At 41.9% G+C, this 22,481-nt stretch overlaps 1 protein-coding gene across 6 annotated transcripts in view; it reads right to left on the bottom strand.

The window, feature by feature from the left end:
• Nucleotides 1-22,481, bottom strand: part of LOC109881005 (serine/threonine-protein phosphatase 2B catalytic subunit alpha isoform) — a 138,113-nt gene that overhangs the window by 26,268 nt on the left and 89,364 nt on the right. For all 6 annotated transcript variants that reach the window (XM_031832421.1, XM_020473183.2, XM_031832422.1 and 3 more), the window contains exons 6-8: nt 18,404-18,543; nt 7,074-7,151; nt 6,365-6,459 (exon numbers count right to left, since the gene is read on the bottom strand). In XM_031832421.1, the coding sequence (XP_031688281.1) occupies nt 6,365-6,459; nt 7,074-7,151; nt 18,404-18,543 (313 nt within the window). The remainder of the gene's footprint in view (nt 1-6,364; nt 6,460-7,073; nt 7,152-18,403; nt 18,544-22,481) is intronic.

Here is a 22,481-nt window from a genome sequence, read left to right as displayed (position 1 = left end):
AGCATCATTTAAAGGGATTTAAAACATGAATTAAACCAAGAAAAACACCTTGCTCAGCATATGGGCCATCCCTCCCTCTATTCCTTAGTGAAAGAACTTGAATTTCTGGTGAGGGATGGATGGAGGGAGGCATGGAGGGAGAGGGTGAAAGGAGAGAGTGAGAAAGAGGCAGGGAAGAGGGGGAGGGAGGTGAGAGAGATGAAGTGAGGGAAGAGGGAGAGAGAGAGAGAGCGAGAGAGCGAGATGATTAGAGAGAGAGAGAGTAAGATGATTATAGAGAGCGATAGAGAGAGAGAGATGATTGGAGAGTCAGAAGGAGAGAGGATGGCGGTGGAGGGACGTTGAAAGGAAAAGCTGGTGCAGAAAAATACGCTGAAACACAGCAAATCTACTTGTAAGTTCCACAGGAGATAAAACAAAGGGAGAAAGTTTATCGGAGAACCAAGAGGAGTGCTTTGGTTCGCCACAGTATGCAATACTGCTCCAGAGGTCTAGTGCAAACAGGGGTCTCCAGAGGTCTTGTGCATAGTTTTCTCTGTGCCAATATATGCATGGAATATTGGATCTGTGGAAAACACCAAATTCTCTGGGAGGCAATTGTAACATACCAAAGATGGGGTCAGAAACCGAGGCTGTATCAAGAACCAGTTTAACCCTCAGTGTTTATGAGAGAAACACACAGTACCAGACAAAAGTTTGCACACACCTTTTCTTTATATGTACAATTTTATACAGTAGAATAATAGTGAACACATCAAAACTATGAAATAACACATATGGAATCATGTAGTAACCCAAAAAGTGTTAAACAAATCAAAATATATTTGAGATGAGATTTTTCAAAGTAGCCACCCTTTGCCTTCATGACAGCTTTGCACACTCTTGGCATTCTCTCAACCAGCTTCATGAGGTAGTCACCTGGAATGCATTTCAATTAACAGGTGTGCCTTGTTAAAAGTTAATTTGTTGAATTTTTTTCCTTCTTAATGCGTTTGAGCCAATCAGTTGTGTTGTGAGAAGGTAGGGGCGGTATACAGAAGATAGCCCTATTTGGTAAAAGACCAAGTCCATATTATGTCAAGAACAGCTCAAATAAGCAAAGACAAACGACAGTCCATCATTACTTTAAGAGAGGAAAATGTCAATAACTTTTAAAGTTTCTTCAAGTGCAAAAACCGCCACAGGAAAGGAAGACCTAGAGTTACCTCTGCTGCAGAGGATACATTCATCAGAGTTAACTGCACCTCAGATTACAGCCCAAATAAATGCTTCACGGAGTTCAAGTAACAGACACATCTCAACATCAACGGTTCAGTGGAGACTGCGTGAATCAGGCCTTCATGGTCGAATTGCTGCAAAGAAATCACTACTAAAAGACAATTATAATAAGAAGAGACTTGCTTGGGCAAGAAACACGAGCGATGGACATTAGACCAGTGGAAAACTGTCCTTTGGTCTGATGTGTCCAAATTTGAGATTTTTGGTTCCAACCGCCATGTCTTTCTGAGATGCAGAGTAGGTGAACGGATGATTTCCTCATGTGTAATTCCCACCATGAAGCATGGAGGAGGAGGTGTGATGGTGCTTTGCTGGTGACACTATCAGTGATTTATTTAGAATTCAAGGCACACTTAACCAGTATGGCTACCACAGCATTCTGCAGCGATACGCCATCCCATCTGGTTTGCACTAAGTTGGACTATCATTTGTTTTTCAACAGAACAACCCAAAACACATGTTGTAAGGGCTATTTGACCAAGAAGGGGAGTGATGGAGTGCTGCATCAGATGACCTGGCCTCCGCAATCACTCGACCTCAACCCAATTGAGATGGTTTGGGATGAGTCGGACCGCAGAGTGAAGGAAAAGCAGCCAACAAGTGCTCAGCATATGTGGGAACTCCTTCAAGACTGTTGGAAAATCATTCCTCATGAAGCTGGTTGAGAGAATGCCAATAGTGTGCAAAACTGTCATCAAGGCAAAGGGTGGCTACTTTGAAGAATCTCAAATATAAAATATGATTTGATTTGTTTAACACTTTTTTGGTTACTACATGATTCCATATGTGTTATTTCATAGTTACTATTGCTGTACAATGTAGAAAATAGTCAATGTAGAAAATAGTTAATAAATTAAAACCCTTGAATGAGTAGGTGTGTCCAAACGTTTGACTGGTACTGTATGTAATACAGTAAGAAAACATATAATCGCGGTCCATAAAAAAAATCTAATCCTTTTTTGTATCATGAAAAATCTATAGATTCTCATGTATGTTTTAGAATGATGATTAAAAAAAAACAATTTCCAAATACATTATGTATGACTTCAACTTGTATTAGAATACTTTGCTATTTTGGCTCACACAGCAGCCCCATTAGTATTAGACCTGGGCCTGGGCCAATGACCTAGTTGGTCTAATCAGGGTAAGGTGTTATCACGTTGCAACAGGCCAGGGAACCACACAGGCAGACACTGCTGCCTAACCCCCTTTATACAGCAATCTGCTCCCCCTCCCACCCGCAACACCCAGCCAATGTGGCCCAGATTCGTTGAGGGGAAAGCTGACACCGAGGTCGGGTCCCGGTGGGGACTTTCCTGCCTCAGGGCGTCTCCTGACTGGGTTTGAGAATAGCCAGTCATCAAACGCGGCATGCCAGCCATCTGCATGTCATGAGTCTGTACATCTACAGCCAGACTAACATTCACTTGGAGTGGGCTTGGTGAGAGTTGGGGTTGGTGATACAGTGGTGAGACGAGCGGGTGGGGGAGCAAGCAAATGGTGCAGACTTGAGTATCAACAACCATTCTTATGAGCTGCTGTGCCTTCTCTTAGATACAGACACACAAACTCAGACAGCACAAATCCACTTGCAATGTAGGATCTACGCAGTTAGTGGCTTATAACAAGCAACCCCTCATGCCACAAGGCTCAGCTCGTTGTCGTTTGTGACACCAGCGTTCTGGGTTTGATTCCAGAAAGGACCAAATATTCCTAACACGTGACTTGCTTTTCATAAAATAATAAAATGTTTTTTTTTTTAAACTCACAAATCAATACATTTTCAAAAAATAAATCATAATATTTTCGGAGGTTCCTTGCAGTTCTTCAGATGACCACCGGGGGTCTCTGTTGCTCTGATAAAGCTGCATGCTCCTCTAGTGCTTCTTAGGGGAAAACACCAGACTCTGTGCTTTAACACACACACACACACACACACACTACCACGGTCAAGTCATCCCGACGCCTACCCACCGGTCTGTCTTCTCCTACATTATTTACAGAGGAGTGCCTGCTGAGAAGGGTTTTCCTCCCTTCGTAACGAGGACGGCTCTCTGATCCCCTTTGTCTGGAGGGATGGAGGGAAGCGGGGCAGAGGGATGAAAGTTCCTCTCTACCTCCTCTGGCTTAATTCTTCCTCCTGTACTGTCCGTCTGCCCATCACTCTAAGGTCTACCTCTCTGTATTCATGTAACAGAGGCAGACTGTTTGATTTTTCACTTCACTTCAATTTATCATCCCACACATATTTGATCCGAGTAGATCACTGTTGCAGTGCAATACAGTAGACTACACAGTACAGTGTTAGTAATAATGCAGATTGAGTTGTCATTGATCAATAATTGAGGTCTTGATCTTAACTATTGTTAAGTCACAGAAGGAGACTAAATAATAACAATGGAATGTTTATTGGTTAACTGGTCCTCTCTTGCCAAGAGTCCCATCCAACTTCCCACCCAGAAATCCAGAGAGGAAAACAGAACCTCCCCATTCTGCTCTGATGTGCTCTGGCTGGAGGGGGTGGGAATCCCTGCAGAACATCCAGACAAGGTCCCCACGCTGTCATCAGTGACGAGGCGGAAAATTCCCTTGTTCACTGTCATCATTCCTGCCCCGGGGATGCCAACGTGATATTTTTTCCACGCCAGCATGCCATCTCTTTCCACCCCTCGTACGATCGCACCGCCACATGCCAACCTCACAGGAAACTGAACTCTGACTTTTGACCCCCAGAGGTCAATGAACAATTGCCTCGGCCATATCTCTGAGCCTGTCCTCTCTAGAGCAACAGCAATTTCAATCCATCTCTAATTTCACTATATCAACGAAAAACAGGAGAGAGAAGGGGAAAGATGGCTGTTTAAGAAGCAGGTAGGCTAAATGTTTGTGCTGATTAAGAAGCAGGTAGGCTAAATGTTTGTGCTGATTAAGAAGCAGGTAGGCTAAATGTTTGTGCTGATTAAGAAGCAGGTAGGCTAAATGTGTGTGCTGATTAAGAAGCAGGTAGGCTAAATGTTTGTGCTGATTAAGAAGCAGGTAGGCTAAATGTTTGTGCTGTTTAAGAAGCAGGTAGGCTAAATGTTTGTGCTGATTAAGAAGCAGGTAAACTAAATGTTTGTGCTGATTAAGAAGCAGGTAGGCTAAATGTTTGTGCTGATTAAGAAGCAGGTAGGCTAAATGTTTTTGCTGATTAAGAAGCAGGTAGGCTAAATGTTTGTGCTGAAGTTTGACCTGGTGATTAACACAGCCAACTTCTCACCACACATGCCTGAATCCCCAGTCTGACACTTTCAAAGCCGTCCATCTACTTCTGTCTCCCCGTCACACTTCCAACTGTCTAAACACAAGCACCAACAACATACAGCAGGGGAAAAACAGGTAAATGCCTTATATGTGTTTGAATATGCGTAATTGCCATCACTGTCCAAGAGGCAGGCCCAGCGACCGAAGGGTCTTGTTGAGCTGGGAGATCTTAATTAAGCAGCTAGACAATATAGCATGCACAAATATTATTTCCCCCTTGGAGTCCTCCAACCTCCTCTATATTGTGTTGCAGCAGCCAGTTTTCATGTTTACAGCTCATGGAGAGAAAGGATAAAGAGAGAGAGAGGGGGTGGGAGAGAGGAGGGTGAGAGTGAGAGAGGGAGGGAGCGAGAGAGAGCAATCATGGCGGTGTGTTTTCATTTGAGTGCAGGGTGTACCATAGTTCATCTCTCTCTACACACCAGTGTAATGTCAGGGAAGTAGCAGGAGGAGCAAAACACATTAGCCTGAGTGACCATCAGTGACAACCCAGCTCCAGCTCATGTGACCACAGACAACTTGACCTCTGACAGGAGACCCTGTAGAGTAGTAGCCCCTTGTCTCAGGGGTGGAACAATCTGATTCTACAATTTATCTTATCCTTAAAAAAAAGGAGCTATGTGGCCTTTACATTTTATCCACTCTGCAATGTTGGCCTTTGTGTTTTGGTTTTTATTTATTTGCCTGTGAAACCACCGGCTAGGGGTTTCCTGGCTCTGACGGCATCCCCTCTCTGATAAGGGTTACACTGTCCCAGGACCGCAGACCATTGGGGAGGGGCCCCGGTTAATTTGAATCTGGCAACGTCTTCATATTGAGACGACGGGCTCCTTTTAGATTTACAGTGGCCATCGACCGGCCATCAATCACTAGACTGCAGCGCTCGCAACCGAGGCCCCAGTCCAAGATGAGAGAAGATCAATCTATTACGGTCACTTGCGTTTCAATTGGGCGCCCTGCCCCTGCCCCCGCCTAATTTAATGATCAGACAGATTCTAACCATATTTGTGCCTCATTGGGCAGTTCTTAACAGAAATAACATACAGAATGTTCTCTTCTTACCTCTTCATTTAGAAGCTCTATCCTTGTTGTTTCAAGAGAATAGAAAAGAATCCTAGAAAACGACATCGCCTGAGTCAAACTCTTTTTAACCATAAAAAAAAACATTTGAGGAAATATGCAACCGATGTTAAATGCACCATAAAACTACAGTGGGAAGTAGAATCTAACAGGGCTGAGTAATTGCCTGCGTTTCTGACTGTGCTCCACAAGGCTGGCTATTTAAAGCTCTTTACCTTTGAGTTGGCAAAGCTGGGATTAGATATGAAAGTGTGCCGAGAACAGGGAACATCAAGGTTAAAACAACAACCTGTAAACATAGCCCACTGTAAGACTGACAAAAATACTTCAAAACATCTCAACACATGCCCTCAAGTAAACTCACTGGCTTTGCCCCAATTCACACCTATGCAAAAATATGCCCCCATGGGGAAAATGGCAGTCTCTTTCTCTGTGTGTGTGTGCCAAAAAACAGCCCCATTCCCTTCTCCCTGTCCTGGAAACTCCCCTTTGGTGCCCCTATTGGACAAAAAGAGTCGCTCTGAGACTTTTTGTGCTGACTCACATCACAAAGGTCTGTCTGTGTCCAGCCTCCTCCAGAGTGTGCATGCCAAATGGACCGCAGTTAGTCCAGTCCAGCCCATCCCCATCTAAACCAACCCAAGAGACGCAAAATAAACTAATACATAGTCGAGGTAATGAATACTGGGGACTCTGTGCTTACCTTTGTTATTGTAGACGTCTAGGTAGTTGGGTGCTGAGAAGATGGTGATGAGAGAAGGAAACCCTGTCGTCTGGCTCTTCCTGTACATGCGGTACCTAGAGGGAGAGAAGGCATCATGATTACCGTCGCCGTTACAACAACACTACCTAATACTCTGTAGCTCAGTGTGGTAGAGCAGCGGGTTCGATTCCCAGGACCATCTGAAATGTACGCACGCATTACTTTAACATCGTTTTGGATAAAGGGGCCTGCTAAATGGCATATATTACAACAGGTTATATAATAATGTAACATACACATTGTGCATGTGAATGAAGTCAACAGTGCCCTGAGGAGTCATTTCATTGATTTGGACACGGTAATCTGATCCTAGAGCTGTGCCTAAGGCTGACTTGCTCTTTGAGTGGGACCAGACGGTCTGCGTGGACAAGCAGCGGGAGTGTAGAGAAAACAAACAGGGCGACAAGCCTTCAGTTCAGCGGTCAGTTTGGGCTCCCCTCTGCCTCAGCCTTTTCTTCAACGTTTTGACATGCTTGCTATCAAAGTCCTTTGAAGGGGCTCTGATGGCCAAAACTCTGTAACTTTCAATACAGCACAATTTTTTTGTTAAATAACAGGTTCAAATGTTTACTTGCGTAAACTCAAGCGACATAGTTGTCCAAGGAGAAGGGCTGTAGCAGTCAGCGGTGGGTAAAAAGAGGACACTTACCCAGCGTCCTGTGCTTCATGGGCTCGAATGACAGATAACAAGTTATTGTGTTGTAGAAAGTCGCAGACAGCGGGGTAGCTGTTGGAAGACAAGATGACACATGCTTGATTAACGGGTCTAATTTGATCTAAACACAGTGATTAGATTTCATTGACACATAATTGAAATAGATATTCATTCAAATGTATTTTAATACATTTGTAAATATAGCAGATGCATCTTCTATCATGTTACCATCAGAAAGGGTAAACAAAAAGGGTAAACAAAATAATCCAGCAGGTGTGTGGTTTCTCAACAAACACTATCATTATTTAGTGTGTGTGTGTGTGTGTGTGTGCGCGCATGTGTGTGTGTAGCTTTTGCATACTCATGCGGTTCTGAACAGGCTGAGATGAAGGTGGCCAAAACAAACTGACAGTAATTACAGTATAGGACAGTTGCAGTATTTTCCATGCCATAACCTTTCCTTACCAAAGACACCAAAAGTTCACTGGAAATGTCCTTTCGCTCTCAGTGAGGTAGGCCCTAGTCACACAGCCAACAACCCCCTAAAAAACAGTTACGTTGAAAACATTCCTAAATCACCTACCGGAGAAGGAACGTTTAGTAAGTGAGTGACCTTGGGAAACAGAATGCAACTGTGAGTCCAAATCCTTCCGTAACTCCCGACCACAACAACTTCTAAAGGCTATTCCATGAGCAGCTGATGTCACATGAGAGCCATCCAAGGATAAATATGTAATATTCTCAGACTGTTGACAAATCGTTCAAAGAACCACACTCATTGTGCAACCTACTCATGTTGGTATTTTACTGTAGGCTTCAAATAATCAACCATTTCACATTGAGAAAAATACACATCAGCTGTACATTAGGAAATGCGTGACGTACGGGAGATCATTTAGCTCTGCACAGGAGGCTAAACTCAAGTGCTTGTTGCTGGATATAGCTCATTTTCATAACAATGGTCATGCTTTTTGCTCAGTACGAGTCCCCATTGCTGAATGCTTTTGGAGCTAGAGGGTAGCTTACTGCTCTGTGTGATAGGTAGATGGATTTTTTCGTGAAGCCTAGCACTTCTGGCCACTGGGCACTTCTGGTAACATCCAATGTCCTCACCCTACAGTTAATATCCAGGACAAATAGTAGTCAAGATAACAATAACTCTCACTTCACGAAAAGTAAACAAATGTGTCTCAAATCACATTTCCTTGTCAGACGGGTAACAGGATACGCTTTCAGTGGCACAGTTACACATCAGGCTTCTCAGCTGAGAGTACTTTGCTTTGTCACTCAAGGTGGACTTAAACATAGAAATAGGTCTAGGTTTAAGTTCATTCTGTTACTGGTCACATGAGGAGAGAAAATACAACTGACAGAGGAACATTGCCTAAGTGTGTGTACGGTTTCTTTGTGGTGTGATCGCATTGCGTCGAGGATAATAAAAAGTGTGCATCTAATATCCATCTCGATTCATTATTTTAATCCATTATTTCTTTCCATGCACCTGTCACTGTTTAGCAGATGCTGTTGCTAGGTATTTCTCAGAAGACTAAATACATTTTGTGCTGAAAGCATTTGACATCTGTTCTGGGACACAGATGTCAGCCATCCAACAGTTGTGCACTGTCCCTAACAAATAAATAAATACATGCACACCCTGTCTACCTCAAATCTGACAGTATACTCTGTGAATCAATTGTACAGCCAAAATCCAATTAAGGGCTATTTTCATAAAGCAACGAAAATACCATGCAATTACCTGCTTAGGCTACTCACAAATAGTAATCAATGGTTCAAAAAAGAAAACATATTTGGTGAACAAGTAAAGTGTCCACTAGGCTATAGCGGGCTAGAAAAGATGGGGCCTGTATTCAAAACAACATGCAATTTCACACCTCAGTAATGTGTGTAAAACAGTTATGAGGGGGCCTATGGTGCTGGAATAAGACACAGCTGTCAGAATCAGGAAAAGGGACTAAACTGAGTCTTTTTTCTCCGATTGGCGAATTGTTCTCCTTTTAGTCTGGAGCTTGAAGCTGGCCCATAAACTCAGCATGCAAGTGTGCTGCCAATTACAATGAGCCCTGCAGGCAGATCCAGCCTAGGGGAAAACAACAAGGCTACATGTCAAATGGCATCCTATTCCCTATATAGTGCACTACCCATAAAGGACTCTGGTCAAAAGGAGTGCACTATGTAGGGAAATGTAGTGCCATTTGGGATGCAGTCCAAGGCCACAGAGGAATGTAAGCCAAGCCAAGAAGACACAGGAGGCTGTTGGGCTAGGGTACAGGAGGAAGCACCTAACCTGGGTTGGAATTTTACTGTCCGATCCTGTTTGAGTGTTTATACTACAACAGCCATTGACAAGGGCCCTCTTCAAACAGACACCTTGACTTTTTCCACATTATGTTACTTTACAGCCTTACTCTAAAATATACACTACCGTTCAAACGTTTGGGGTCACTTAGAAATGTCCTTGTTTTTGAAATAAAAACACATTTTTTCTCATTAAAATAACATTATATTGATCAGAAATACAGTGTAGAAACAGCTGATTTTTAATGGAATATCTACAGCCGTGGCTAAAAGTTTAAAGAATGACACAAATATTAATTTTCAAAGTTTGCTGCTTCAGTGTCTTTAGATATTTTTGTCAGATGTTACTATGGAATACTGAAGTATATTTACAAGCATTTCATAAGTGTCAAAGGCTTTTATTGACAACTACATGAAGTTGATGCAAAGAGTCAATGTTTGAAGTGTTGATCCTTCTTTTTCAAGACCTCTGCAATCCGCCCCGGCATGCTGTCAATTAACTTCTGGGCCACATCCTGACTGATGGCAGCCCATTCTTGCATAATCAATGCTTGGAGTTTGTCAGAATGTGTGTTTTTTTGTTTGTCCACCCGCCTCTTGAGGATTGACCACAAGTTCTCAATGGGATTAAGGTCTGGGGAGTTTCCAGGCCATGGACCCAAAATATCAATGTTTTGTACCCCAAGCCACTTAGTTATCACTTTTGCCTTATGGCAAGGTGCTCCATCATGCTGGAAAAGGCATTGTTCGTCACCAAACTGTTCCTTGATGGTTGGGAGAAGTTGCTCTCGGAGGAAGTGTTGGTACCATTCTTAATTCATGGCTGTGTTCTTAGGCAAAATTGTGAATGAGCCCACTCCCTTGGCTGAGAAGCAACCCCACACATGAATGGGCTCAGGATGCTTTACTGTTGGCATGACACAGGACTGACTGTAGAGCTCACCTTGTCTTCCCCGGACAAGCTTTTTTACGGATGCCCCAAAAAATCGTAAAGGGGATTCATTAGAGAAAATGACTTTGCCCCAGTCCTCAGCAGTCCAATCCCTGTACCTTTTGCAGAATATCAGTCTGTCCCTGATGTTTTTCCTGGAAAGAAGTGGCTTCTTTGCTGCCCTTCTTGACACCAGGCCATCCTCCAAAAGTCACTGTGCATGCAGATGCACTCACACCTGCCTGCTGCTATTCCTGAGCAAGCTCTGTACTGGTGGTGCCCCGATCCCGCAGCTGAATCAACTTTAGGAGACGGTCCTGGAGCTTGCTGGACTTTCTTGGGCGCCCCGAAGCCTTCTTCACAACAATTGAACCACTCTCCTTGAAGTTCTTGATGATCCGATAAATGGTCGATTTAGGTGCAATCTTACTGGCAGCAATATCCTTGCCTGTGAAGCCCTTTTTGTGCAAAGCAATGATGATGGCACGTGTTTCCTTGCAAGTAACCATGGTTGACAGAGGAAGAACAATGACTCCAAGCACCACCCTCCTTTTGAAGCTTCTAGTCTGTTATTCAAACTCAATAAGTATGACAGAGTGATCTCCAGGCTTGTCCAAGTCAACACTCACACCTGTGTTAACGAGAGAATCACTGACATGATGTCAGCTGGACCTTTTGTGGCAGGGCTGAAATGCAGTGGAAATGTTTTTGGGGGGATTCAGTTAATTTGCATAGCAAAGAGGGACTTTGCAATTAATTGCAATCCACCTGATCACTCTTCATAATATTCTGGAGTATATGCAAATTGCCATCATACAAACTGAGGCAGCAGACTTTGTGAAAATTAATATTTGTGTCATCCTCAAAACTTTTGGCCACGACTGTACATAGGCGTACAGAGGCCCATTATCAGCAATCAACACTCCTGTGTTCCAATGGCACGTTGTGTTAGCTAATCCAAGTTTATCATTTTAAAAGGCTAATTGATCATTAGAAAACCCTTTTGCAATTATGTTAGCACAGCTGAAAACTGTTGTCTGATTAAAGAAGCAATAAGACTGGCCTTCTTTAGACTAGTTGAGTATCTGGAGCATCAGCATTTGTGGGTTCGATTACAGGCTCAAAATGACCAGAAACAAAGAACTTTCATCTGAAACTCATCAGTCTATTCTTGTTCTGAGAAATTAAGGCTATTCCATGAAAGACATTGCCAAGAAACTGAAGATCTCGTACAACGCTGTGTACTACTCCCTTCACAGAACAGTGCAAACAGATTCTAACCAGAGTAGAATGAGGAGTGGGAGGCCCCAGTGCACAACTGAGCAAGAGGACAAGTACACTATTGACGTTGAGTCTGGTGTTATGCAGGTACCATTTAATGAAGCTGCCAGTTGAGGACTTGTTAGACGTCTGTTACTCAAACTAGACACTAATGTACTTGTCCTCTTGCTCAGTTTTTTTAAATTAACTCAATCTACACACAATACCCCATAATGACAAAGCAAAAACAGGTTCTTATAAATAAATCACATTTACATAAGTACTCAGATCCTTTACTCAGTACTTTGTTCAAGCACCTTTGGCAGTGATAACAGCCTCGAGTCTTCTTGGGAATGATGCTACAAGCTTGGCACACTGTATTTGGGGAGTTTCTCCCATTCTTCTCTGCAGATCCTCTCAAGCTCTGTCAGGTTGGATGGGGAGCATCGCTGCACAGCTATTTTCAGGTCTCTCCAGAGATGTTCGATCGGGTTAAAGTCCAGGCTAAGGCTGGGCCACTCAAGGACATTCAGAGACTTGTCCCGAAGCCACTCCTGCGTTGTCTTTGCTGTGTGCTTAGGGTTGTTGTCTAATTGGAAGTTTTTCAGCAAGGATCTCTCTGTACTTTGCTCCATTCATCTTTCCCTCGTTCCTGACTAGTCTCCCAGTCCCCGCCGCTGTAAAACATCCCCCCCCCCCAGCATGATACGGCCACCACCATGCTTCACCCTGGGGATGTGCCGAGTAACCTCCAGACGTGACACTTGGAATTCAGGCCAAAGAATCCAATCTTGGTTTCATCAGACCAGAGAATCTTGTTTCTCATGGTCAGATTCCTTTAGGTGCATTTTGGCAAACTCCAAGCAGGCTGTCATGTGCCTTTTACTGAGGAGTGGCTTCATTCTGGCTACTCTACCTTAAAAGGCCTGATTGGTGGAGTGCTGCAGAGATGGTTGTCCTTCTGGAAGGTTCTCCCATCTCCAGAAAGGAACTCTGGAGCTCTGTCAGAGTGACCATCGGGTTCTTGGTCACCTCCTTCACCAAGGCCCTTCGCCCCCTATTGCTCAGTTTGGCTAGGCGGACAACGCTAGGAAGAGTCTTGGTTTTTCTAAACTTCTTCCATTTAAGAATTGTTAGGTTCTAAATGAACCGAGTAAAAACTCACAGACGATTATTAAAGCTCAAAACAAGTTTCTTTACCCAAAAGGTTAGACAGCTGAACAGACAAAGACATGTTTCCACCAGCACAAGGATATACACCCCAATTTCAGTGCAGTCTCCTCCTTCCCTCTAAACATTACATCTTTATCGCTAGGCAGGAAGTTAAGTGATGTGGGTAATAAACTGTTCCTTCTCCCTTAATGTGACTTGAGCTGAACTCAGTGACTGCAACCATGTGATTGCCTTTCTTTTACTCGGTACACTCCAAGCCTCTGGCTCATATCCACCCTTAATTGACCACACCATATACATTCCTCCTACAGATAACCATTCACTTCTGGTGTAGAAACCAGACTGTAGCACTCCTCATTTCCATAGGATACGTAATGATTAACACCATTTCAAGTTTAGGAGTCAGAACCCATCAGAATGATGGAGGCCACTGTGTTCTTGGGGACCTTCAATGGTGCAGACATTTTTTGGTACCCTTCCACAATCCTGTCTCAGAGCTCTACGGACAATTCCTTCAACCTCATGGCTTGGTTTTTGCTCTGACATGCATTGTCAACTGTTGGACCCTAGATAGACAGGTGTGTGCCTTTCCAAATCATGTCCAATCAATTGAATTTACCAAAGGTATACTCCAATCAAGTTGTAGAAACATCTCAAGGATGATCAATGGAAAAAAGGTTTTTTATTTGGAATACATTTGCTAAAATGTTTTTAAACCTGTTTTCATTTAGTCATTATGGGATATTGTGTGTAGATTGATGAGGAAAACAAATAATTTAATCAATTTTAGAATAAGGCTGTAACGCAACAACATTTTGAAAAAGTCAAGGGGTCTGAATATTTTCCTAATACACTGCATTACTTTTAAAATGCATCCTTCCTTCCTCGAAGTAATCACTGATCTGATATGCCATAAAACCCATGCAGTGATGCCAGATTAGGGATTGCTTCAAGGAAGCCTGGAAGGAAATATGTATTTTAAGTGTACGAACAGTGCCCATCACCTTTAAATCACTGTCCCTCTGTCAATAGTCGATCCTACTGGATTTAGTATACTGGGACCTTGTAACTGAGATATCAGAGATATCAGAGATGGCAGGGACATACCATGGAAATATCACTAGCAGCCAGAACCCGAAAGCGACAACACAGCGCTCTTACGCTCTCTCAAGTGACAGGGGTGACATTTCTCTCCCTGACAGGGTCCCTGTTGTCTGGCAGATAGTCAAGCGAGGCCATTTACAGCAAAAGATTGGGTCATATACAAATCTCAAGCCAAACAAAGTCAAGCCAAACCATGTACAGTAAACTGTTGGGACATATACAAATCTAAGTCAAGCATGACCATTTACAGTAAACTGTTGGGACATAAAAATCTAAATCAGGACCATTTACAGTAAACTGATGGGACATATACAAATCTAAGTCAAGCATGACCATTTACAGTAAACTGTTGGGACATAAAAATCTAAATCAGGACCATTTACAGTAAACTGATGGGACATATACAAATCTAAGTCAAGCATGACCATTTACAGTAAACTGTTGGGACATAAAAATCTAAATCAGGACCATTTACAGTAAACTGATGGGACATATACAAATCTAAGTCAAGCAGGTCCATTTACAGCAAACTGTTGGGTCATACACAAATCTACACTGAACACAATTATAAATGCAACATGTAAAGTGTTGGTCCCATGTTTCATGACCTGAAACAAAATACATATTTCTCAAAAATGTTGTGCACAAATATGTTTATATCCCTTTTAGTGAGCATTTCTCCTTTCCCAAGATAATCCATCCACCTGACAGGTGTGGCATATCAAGAAGCTGATTACACAGCATGATCATTACACAGGTTCACCTTCTGATGGGGACAATAAAAGGTCACTCGAAAATCTGCAGTTTTGTCACACAACACAATGCCACAGATGTCTTAAGTTGAGAGAGCGTGCAATTGACATGCTGACTGCAGGAATGTCCACCAGAGCTGTTGCCAGATAATGTAATGTTAATTTCTCTACCAAAAGATGCCTCCAACATTGCTTTAGGGAATTTTGCAGTACGTTCAACCGGCAGACCACGTGCATGGCGTCTTGTGAGTGAGCGGTTTGCTGATGCCAATGTTGTGAACGGAGTGCCCCATGGTGGCGGTGGGGTTATGGTATGGGCAGGCATGAGCTATGGACAACAAACACAATTGCATTTTATCTATGTCAATTTGAATGCACAGAGATACCATGACAAGATCCTGAGGCCCATTGTCAACCCATTCATCTGCTGCCATCACCTCATGTTTCAGAATGATAATGTCGCAAGGATCTGTACACAATTCCTGGAAGCTGAAAATGTCCCAGTTCTTCCATGGCCTGCATACTCAACAGACATGTCACCCATTGAGCATGTTTGGGATGCTCTGAATCAACGTGTACGACAGCATGTTCCAGTTCCCGCCATAATCCAGAAACTTCACACAGTCATTGAAAAGTAGTGGGAAAACGTTCTACAGGCCACAATCAATAGCCTGATCAACTCTATGCGAAGGAGACGTGTCGCGATGCATGAGGCAAATGGTGATCACACCAGATACTGACTGGTTTTCTGATCCACGCCCCTCTCTTTATTTCAAGATATCTGTGACCAACAGATGCATATTTGTATTCCCTGTCATGTGAAATCCATAGATTAGGGCCTAATGAAATTACTTTAATTGACTGATTTCCTAATATGAACTGTAACTCAGTAAAATCTTTGAAATTGTTGCATGTTGTGTATATATTTTTGCCCAGTATAAGTCAAGTGAGACCCTTTACAGGGTCTTTCATTGTGTTAATTTATTTTATTTTTTACTTCAGTTTATTTGAGTAAATACTTTGACACTTTTACTTTTCTTAAAACTGCATTGTTGGTTAAGTAAGGTCTACATCTGTTGTATTCGGCACATACAATTTCGGTGACAAATACAATTTGATTTGATTTGATTTACTGCAAACTGTTGGTTCATATACAAATCTATGCACAGCTATCACATAGTCCTGACCTACATCAAATATTGAATGCAAATAAGCATCATTGTTCCCACATAAAATATCTAAGCTAATTCTTCATTCTTTATTTGGATCCCCTTAAGCTATCGCCTTATCTCACTGTGACTCCCTTTTTAAATAAAAGTTAAATCAAAATAAAATAAATAAAGTTTTACGCACAAGCAAGATTCGGAGTGTCGCAATGTAGTTTACCGGTATTCAACGTGTTTTTTTTACTACCTGAAAATTGACACAGGCCGTGGAGGCTGTGGTTCTATAGGCTATTCATCATATTAGCCTATTTTTCATTGATAACCAAATGTAATCTCAGCTATTGTTCAAACAGTAAACCAAACAACAAGAATTCACCCCAAAATATATTTTGTATAACATTAATAACTACTGATTACAGGCTAAAATGGTAGAACCTGCTGCAGCCACCTAGCAATCCATGTGCTTTTTTTCTTGTGAACAAAACATGACGGTCTATTTGTAGCTGATATGGGAATGAATACAGAAGCAGCATATCAAACTGGGATAATGTTTTAGGTTACACTGGCAAGTATAAGAATATTTGCCAGGGCATATTTCAAAAAATTATAAATCAGATTATTTCACATGGCGATGTGGGAAGCTAAAAAGGCTAGCTGGCTTGCTATGTTTTTAACCAGGCTAAGGCTAGCCCAAAGTCCGGCAGATGGCGATATTGAACTGATATTGATGGTTTCATTTTCATTTTCATTTTACCGTCCAAACGCATTGTATGCAGCCGTAAATACACTCGTATCCCCTGTGGACCGGTTTGTACCTAAAACATTATCCATTCAGGCTGCAAAGGCGTCAGTTTCCTACTAATGGCAAGAAGGCAGAGAAAATGTGGAAAATACACATACTCCCTTTATGAAACACCATTTGGCTAATGCTACTTCCTGATGTTGTGCCCTGCGTTCAGCCAAGGGTAAACATCAGACTGCTGCAAATTGATTGGCTGAAAGCGATAGGCAACATCCGGGAATAGCATTCCTAGGCATTAGCCCCTTTAGCATGGTGGTGGAAAATGGTGTTTCATAAAGAAAGTATGCATATTTTTCCCCTTTTTCTCACTATTAAATATAGTTAAGGAGGAAATCGACACCTTTGCAGCCTGAATGGAGAATGTTTAGGTACAAAGCGGTCTGCAGGGGATACGAGTGTAAAATGGAAACGACTCAATATCGCCCCCTGCTGGCCTTGGGCTAGGCTAAAGCCAGCTAGCCAGGCTGCCAGCTAGCTACTACTTGCAAGGGAAGGCGACTGTTCCTTGTTTTCACAAAATGAAAAGACCTTTAGAGACCGCTAGTCTTCCTGGGGTCCAAAGAGCAAATATTACATTTGTACTCTCGTGAAATAGGAGGTCTTTGAAATAGGTATTATGAGTACAGAAAATAAGACTCTGACAAATATGATATATGCAATCTCTTTTCAAATTATATCAATATACAAATTCTAAGTAATGCCTTGAGAACAACCCTACCCAATCCACTGCCTTCAGTTGGATAGACTGCATTTCCAAGGGGAATCATATCTACAGTCTCTAACCCAGGAGAAACATTTGACAGCTTGGGCTGCTTCAGGCTGGCTTTGCCACTAGCATGCCAGGATCAAATGAGCATCTGTCCACCTGTAATGACTGGACACTGGAGCACTAAAGCTCACATTTGGAGAAGACTCTGGCCCTGTGCTAATGCACAAGTTCATTACATTCACACTCACAGCGTGAGCTCCTGCAGCACTTCCAGCGTTTCCTTTGTATGCTCTGCCTGTGACTGGGCTCCTGAGTGGCGCAGCGGTCTAAGGCACCGCATCTCAGTGCAAGAGGCATCACTACCGTCCCTGGTTCGAAACCAGGCTGTATCACATCCAGCTGTGATTGGGAGTCCCATAGGGTGGCGCACAATTGGCCCAGTGTCGTCCAGGTTTGGCCCGGGGTAGGCCATCATTGTAAATACGAATTTGTTCTTAACTGACTTGCCTAGTTAAATAAAGGTTAAATAAAAATAATTCAATGGGAGTTCATATATGTGTTACATAAACACTTGCGACAGAGTAATGAGAGAAAAGGCCGTTTTCCTGGGACCATGACAAATGCAGGTTACAAAGCTACTATGATGCAGACAGTAGAAAAGGGACTGAGGGGCTTCGATGGGGACCGAATGAAGATGAACATTTGCCAGAATAAGGTGGGGGTTGGAAGGATTTGGCAAAGGAAGGTTCATTGATGCTTCAATGGCACAAGTTAACTGTTTTATTTGGAGGGTTATGCCAGAAGTGTTACACTAGATTAATGTCAAGTCCATTGTATGATACATCAGCAATTTAACAAAGTCAGCAATGGTAACAAAGCAAGATATGGCCAACTATTACAAAAGCCAAGACACACACACACACACACACACACACACACACACACACACACACACACACACACACACACACACACACACACACACACACACACACACACACACACACTCTTAATAATGTGCACTGTCTCTGTCAACTAAATGACAAATAAATGAATACATTCACAGCTACTTTTTCACACTACACAGCTTGTGAAGGAGGTGACGGCCCACCTGTAGAAGTAGGAGCAGCCTCTCACTGTGTTGTGTGTGAAGTGTTCTTGGCTCTTCTCGTTCCCAAAGTCCTCCAGGGGGTCTGACCACAACAGGTCACACATGGGCCCGTACGCAGGGGGCTCTTTGAATCTGTCTAACTACAAAGACAGAGGTACACAGAGTTAGGAGAGACAATGTCAATCAGTCAGGAAAATGTCTTATCTATGCGGAAACAGAGTCAGTTTAACTTCCTCAATAAGTTGGTGTAGTGATACCTACTGTATAGGAAAGGGAAAATGACTTGAAACTAGAGGTCGAACGAATATGATTTTTCAACGCCGATACCGATTATTGGAGGACCAACAAAAGCCGATACCGATTAATCGGCCGATTTTATTTATTTATTTGTAATTACAACAATACTGAATGAACACTTGTTTTAAATTAATATAATACATCAATTAAATATTTTTAGCATCAAATAAATAATGAAACATGTTCAATTTGGTTTAAATAATGCAAAAACAAAAAGTGTTGTAGAAGAAAGTAAAAGTGCAATATGTGCCATGTATAAAGCTAACGTTTAAGTTTCTTGCTCAGAACATGAGAACATATGAAAGCTGATGGTTCCTTTTAACAAGAGTCTTCAATATTCCCAGGTAAGAAGTTTTAGGTTGTAGTTATTATAGGAATTATAGGACTATTTCTCTCTAAACCATTTGTATTTCATATACCTTTGACTATTGGATGTTCTTATAGGCACTATATTATTGCCAGTGTAACAGTATAGTTTCCGTCCCTCTCCTCGCCCCTACCTGGGCTTGAACCAGGAACACATCGACAACAGCCAACCTCGAAGCATCGTTACCCATCGCTCCACAAAAGCTGTGGCCCTTGCAGAGCAAGGGGAACAACTACTTCAAGGTCTCAGAGCGAGTGACTTCACCGATTGAAATGCTATTAGCGCGCACCCCGCTAAATAGCTAGCCATTTCACATCGGTTACACCAGCCTAATCTCGGGAGTTGATAGGCTTGAAGGCATAAACAGCTCAATGCTTGAAGCACAGCGAAGAGCTGCTGGCAAACTTACGAAAGTGCTGTTTGAATGAATGCTTACGAGCCTGCTGCTGCCTACCTGCTGCTCTATCAAATCATAGACTTAATTATAACATAATAACACACAGAAATACGAGCCTTAGGTCATTAATATGGTCAAATCCGGAAACTATAATTTCAAACAAATTTCAAACAAAACATTTATTCTTTCAGTGAAATACGGAACTGTTCCGTATTTTATCTAACGGGTGGCATCCCTAAGTCTAAATATTGCTGTTACATTGCACAACCTTCAATGTTATGTCATAATTATGTATAATACTGGCAAATTAATTACAGTCTTTGTTAGGAATAAATGGTCTTCCGTTTGGCGAAGTAGGCTGTGATGAGAAGTCGATTATATGCAATGCAGGACAAGCTAGATAAACTAGTAATATCATCAACCATGTGTAGTTAACTAGTGATTATGTTAAGATTGATTGTTTTTTACAAGATAAGTTTAATGCTAGCTAGCAACTTACCTTGGCTTCTTGCTGCACTCGCGTAACAGGTAGTCAGCCTGCCACACAGTCTCCTCATGGAGTGCAATGTAATCGGCCACAATCGGTGTCCAAAAATGCAGATTACTGATTGTTATGAAAACTTAAAATCAGCCCTAATTAATCGGCAATTCCGATTAATCGGTCGACCTCTACTTGAAACGGATCTTGAGTTGACAATTAGTCTTGCTACATTGAACTGTGGTTACAATAAAACTTTGAATGAAATCCCGAGTTTAACAAAATTGCGAAACAGCGGCACTGCATTTTGGCAGTTATGCCTTCATCAGAGCATGTTACAGTAAAACTGGTGGTAGGGTCTCACATTTGTGTGTGCAAGAAACCCACAACATGAAATTGGATGGACTGGATGACAATTTGTGCCTTTTATGACTATGAAACACGAATAGATATTTTCAATCTTGACTATACTAATACTTCCTCCTGGGAAATGGAATGAAAAGCTACAAACTAAAGTGATCATCCAAAAGCTCATGACAGTCATTTCTCAGAGAAAGTATATACCTGGGCTGGAGTAAATTCCATTTAAATTCTAGTCAATTCAGAAAGTAAACCAAATTCAAATCTTTGCAATTTGAGTTGTACGGCACTTTGAGATATCAGCTGATGTACGAAGGGCTATATAAATACATTTGAGTTGATTTTATTTTGAGTTGGAATATCATTGTACTTCCTGAATTGACTGGAATTTAAATGGAATTGAGCCCAAGCCTGGTACAGTATATACTGTAGCATAACGCACACTTCAGTAGTGAAGATTTTATTACAGAGACCATCTGATTGCAGCCACAAAATCCAATTGTCGTTATTGAATTTGAGAAAAAGCAGGATCCAACTATTCAAAAGGTTTAATCAGAGGGCCAGATTGCAAATCTCTGTTAGTTTAGGGCATTGTTTGAGAGGGAGGTAGTCCATGTTGTGTTATCAAGGACATCATTTTCTAAATAAATATTTCAAGAGAAATTGTAAAGACTATTTCCTTGAACAGCAAAAAGGAGAACTTAAACAGGTTTTAACGAAGGTCTGTGTAAACCTAATTGTATCCTAATTGATGTGCCTTTCACAGAATAAAATCCACTTGAATTAATGTTTGTTACAAGGGAAAATGCATGAGCCTTCTTATACTGAACATCCATTACACTTTAATGAAACATGGACATGACTGGAGTCATGACTGGATTTGAGTTTGCTATTCACAAGAAACATTGCCTGATGTGAAACATGCCTCGGACAAAGCTTGTATAAAGCTGGAAAGGGTTACAAAAGTATCTCTAAAAGCCTGATGTTCATCAGTCCACGGTAAGACAAATTGTCTATAAATAGAGAAAGTTCAGCACTGTTGCTACTCTCCCTAGGAGTGGCCATCCTGCAAAGATGACTGCAAGAGCATAGTGCAGAATGCTCAATGAGGTTAAGAAGAATCCTAGAGTGTCAGCTAAAGATCTCTGGAACATGCTAACATCTCTGTTATGAGTCTATGATAAGTAAAAAACTGAATAATAATGGTGTTCATGGGAGGACACCATGGAAAGAGCCACTGCTGTCCAAAAAACCCATTGCTGCACGTCTGAAGTTTGCAAAAGAGCACCTTGTTGTTCCACAGTGCTTCTGGCAAAATATTGTGTGGACAGATTAAACTAAAGTTGAGTTGCTTGGGAGGAACACACAACACTATGTGTGGAGAAAAAAGGCACAGCACACCAGCATCAAAACCTCATCCCAACTGTAATGTATGGTGGAGGGAGCATCGTGGTTTGGGGCTGCTTTTCTGCCTCAGGGCCTGGACAGCTTGCTATCATCGACGGAAAAAATGAATTCCCAAGTTTATCAAGACATTTTCCAGGAGAATGTAAGGCTATCTGTCCGCCATTTGAAGCTCAACAGAAGTTGGGTGATGCAACTAGACAACAACCCAAAACACAGAAGTAAATCAACAACAGAATGGCTTCAATAGAAGAAAATACGCCTTCTGGAGTGGTCCAGTCAGAGTCTTGACCTCGGCCCGATTTAAAATGCTGTGGCATGACCTTGAGAGCAGTTCACGTCAGACATTCTAAGAATATCGCTGAACTGAAACAGTTTTGTAAAGAGGAATGGTCCAAAATCCTCCTGACCGTTGTGCAGGTCTGATTCGCAATGACAGAAAACATTTGGTTGAGGTTATTGCTGCCAAAGGAGGATCAACAAGTTATTAAATCCAAGGGTTCACATACTTTTTCCACCCTGCACTGTGAATGTTTACACTGTGTGTTCAATAAAGACACGAAAATGTATAATTGTTTGTGTTATTAGTTTTAAGCAGACTGTGTTTATCTATTGTTGTGACTTCGACTTAATTTTATGACCAATTTATGTAAAAATCCAGTTAATTCCAAAGGGTTCACATACTTTTTCTTGCCACTGTACATGTGATATATTCATACACTATAGAAACAATACAATATCCCAAGTATCCATGATTTTAAGGGAAAAAGAGGAG

Source organism: Oncorhynchus kisutch, linkage group LG9, assembly GCF_002021735.2.
Source record: "Oncorhynchus kisutch isolate 150728-3 linkage group LG9, Okis_V2, whole genome shotgun sequence".
Lineage (NCBI taxonomy): Eukaryota > Metazoa > Chordata > Actinopteri > Salmoniformes > Salmonidae > Oncorhynchus > Oncorhynchus kisutch.
The sequence above is the reverse complement of the archived record's forward strand: the minus strand, read 5'-3'. Positions and strand labels throughout refer to the sequence as shown.